Consider the following 3,023-nt stretch of genomic DNA (forward strand, 5'->3'; position numbering starts at 1 on the left):
TGTGTGTGTGTGAGCGAGAAAGAGAGAGAGAGAGAGAGAGAGAGAGAGAGAGAGAGAGAGAAATTCAAATGAACATTCAAACTTGTTTCTTTATTAAAATATAAAATTAATTCATTTATACATTTATCAATATGCCATAGCTTAACATATGTTTTGTTAAAGAGCATAATACACATTTTAGAATTCTAGTCTTTTAGAAAAAAAGCAGTATTTTTCAATGTGTGACAAATCTCTGCCGTTTGTAAGTAAACAAACCGTGTGAAAATCCGGTAAAAATTCAGGAAGTTATGATCATTGTAGTTGGGGATACACCTTCCTCAGTAGAAATAAATGCAGGGGGGGGAACATTGGGGACCAATCCAAGAAGGCAGCCGCACTGATACATTAGCTCCAATAGGCAGTGTCAATCTATGAGGCGTCTACATATATTTTATCTATGCTGCCCACCACTAAAATAATCCTCTACAAAAGAAAACATAAAATAAACTAATTAAACTAAGCAAGGTCCATTTAAGTTCACCAAAGCAGTGGAAGGAATCAATAAGCATTAAACTTACATTTGAGCAGGAAACATAAAGGTTTCTCAAACAGGATTAAGATGTAGATCACAGGCAACCATGAAGCAGCTTCAAACAAAACCTAGCGCTTACTCTACTACTTCTTGTTTTTATTCAATACAGTGTGAGCATGTGTCCCGTTAATGCCTGGTATGAACATAACTGTGACAGTAGGTGACAGTTACAAAGCCAGCTCACACTGTTTCTCCATCGGCACTTCCTTTGTCTTAACATTTATTTTTCAAAGAAAAAAAAGAGAATTGGAGTACTTCAGTTTTATTCTACACAAGTTAAAGTTCCACAATTGATACAATTATATACAAAAAATAAAAAATACAATTATATATATTTATATATTATATACTCAAGTACTGTAACGAACGTATTTGTAATTAGTTACTTTCCACATGTACTCTCAGGGAAATAATTTACGACCGGAGATGGTTTGCCCTCTAGGATGATGGCAACGTCACAGAAACAGCACTGAACCACAAAATAAAAGCTAAGGGCAAGTAAACAATTCTTCACTGAACATCTAGCAACCTGATTGTCATCTGTCTTGGTAAAAACAGCGTGTTGAGTAAGTGTCGGTTTATTAGACAAGCAAAAGGCCTGTATTTTTGTTGCACTTTTTTATTTTTGATATGTAGTGATAAAACAATTCATGATTATGGTGTGTTGCACTATGGAAATATTCAGATGACAAGATTTGCATTTATGAACCATGTATATAGATTATACAGACATAATAATTTAACTGAAGGTGAAATGTCATTCAACTATTTATATTCTATTTATATCAAGTACTCATAAATATCTGAAACATGCTATATGTATTTTCCTCATAGTGGAATGCAGTAGTACCAAATGACGTTATTAATGACGTTGTCTGTATGTTACTTTATATAAACAGTTTTGCAGGTTAGCCAATGGACAACCTGACTTTCATAAACAGCATTCTTCTCATGGAGGGACTTACAGTTATACCTCAATCTTCCTATCCTGTTTTCATCCTGCTTCTGCTGTCTTATGTCTTTATTATGGTTTCCAACATTGGACTCATAATTCTGATCTCAACAGAGAAGAACCTACATCATCCTATGCACTTTCTGTTCTGTAACTTACCACTGAATGATATGATGGGGACCACTGTCATTTTACCACGCATAATGCATGACATTATCAGAGAAACTTCAGAGCGATATATGACATATGCAGAGTGTGTTGTTCAAGCTTATTTTGTACATGTTTGTGCAGTAGCATGCCATTATGTGCTGATGATCATGGCCTTTGACAGATATGTGGCTATATGTAATCCTCTGCGATACACAGCTATAATGACCAATAAAATGGTGGTTAAACTATCAGCATCAGCCTGGGGGCTGTCATTATTCATGGTTTCAATTTTGTTAGGTCTCACTATACGCCTCTCTCGCTGCAGATCCAAAATTGAAAACCCTTTCTGCGACAATGCCTCACTGTTTAAACTGTCCTGTGAAAATGTGGTTGTTAATAATATCTTCGGAATATTTTATACTGTGATTGTTTTTACCTTTTCACTTGGGTCTGTATTTATAACATATGGCAAGATTGCTTCTGTATGCATAACCAGCAAAAACAAATCACTGAACAGTAAAGCCATAAAAACGTGTAGCACTCACATAGCTGTTTATTTAATCATGCTTGTTTCTAGTGCTAGTTTTATTTTTCTTCATCGTTTTCCTGAATACTCTGAAAGCAGGAAACTAGCTAGTATGTTCAATATTGTACCACCAGGACTAAATCCTTTAGTATATGGTTTACAAACCAAAGAAATAAGACAGAAATTAGTAAATATTTGGTGTAGAAAAAAAGTGAATCCTTAATCAATTATTATTATATTTTGTTTGTTTATAATACATATATTTGCTAATATTTTACAATAAAAATAAGTAGTACTTGTATGGGAAGCTGTTTATTTTAACTGAATATCAAAATCTTGACTTTTCATGTAGTTTTTTATCATGTTATGTCTTTTTATTCTTCTTCAGAATATTTATAAAGTGGTGGTCTCTGATAATATTTGTTTAATTTCATGCTAAATAATATTATGTTAGAATGAAATAATAGCTTTGCTGCACCAACTGATCTACAGTATTGATAGATTTAAATTAGATTTTAAAAGTGAATTAAGTGAATTTATTTGTTTTATAGACTGTTAGACTTGTATAAACCTTTTATTAAATATTTTCAATACATATAACCAGCACGGTACCAGTTGTAAGGACCATAGGGAAAGGTAAAGTACTACATAGCTGTTTAATTTCCATGACATAACAAATACCATCTGTACTATATAAATATAGGCATTTTACAGTTTTCGCGGTATAAATTCAATATATATTATTTTACAAAAGCAATTTGGTCAAGGACAGTGAGTGATTTTTTTTTTCTAATGTTTAATTTACATTATTGACACAAATGGCA

At 32.7% G+C, this 3,023-nt stretch overlaps 1 protein-coding gene across 1 annotated transcript; it reads left to right on the plus strand.

Moving 5' to 3' along the window:
* The first annotated feature begins 1,486 nt into the window (after window positions 1-1,486).
* On the plus strand, window positions 1,487-2,422 carry LOC113039174 (olfactory receptor 146-like). The gene has a single exon (XM_026197066.1). It carries the CDS (start codon window positions 1,487-1,489, stop codon window positions 2,420-2,422), a length of 936 nt encoding a protein of 311 aa, XP_026052851.1.
* Window positions 2,423-3,023: the final 601 nt, after the last annotated feature.

This window comes from Carassius auratus, chromosome 21, assembly GCF_003368295.1.
Source record: "Carassius auratus strain Wakin chromosome 21, ASM336829v1, whole genome shotgun sequence".
Taxonomy (NCBI): domain Eukaryota; kingdom Metazoa; phylum Chordata; class Actinopteri; order Cypriniformes; family Cyprinidae; genus Carassius; species Carassius auratus.

Coding starts and splice junctions, on each gene's coding strand:
- LOC113039174 (XM_026197066.1), top strand. CDS start 1,487: ATGGACAACCTGACTTTCATAAACAGCATTCTTCTCATGGAGGGACTT.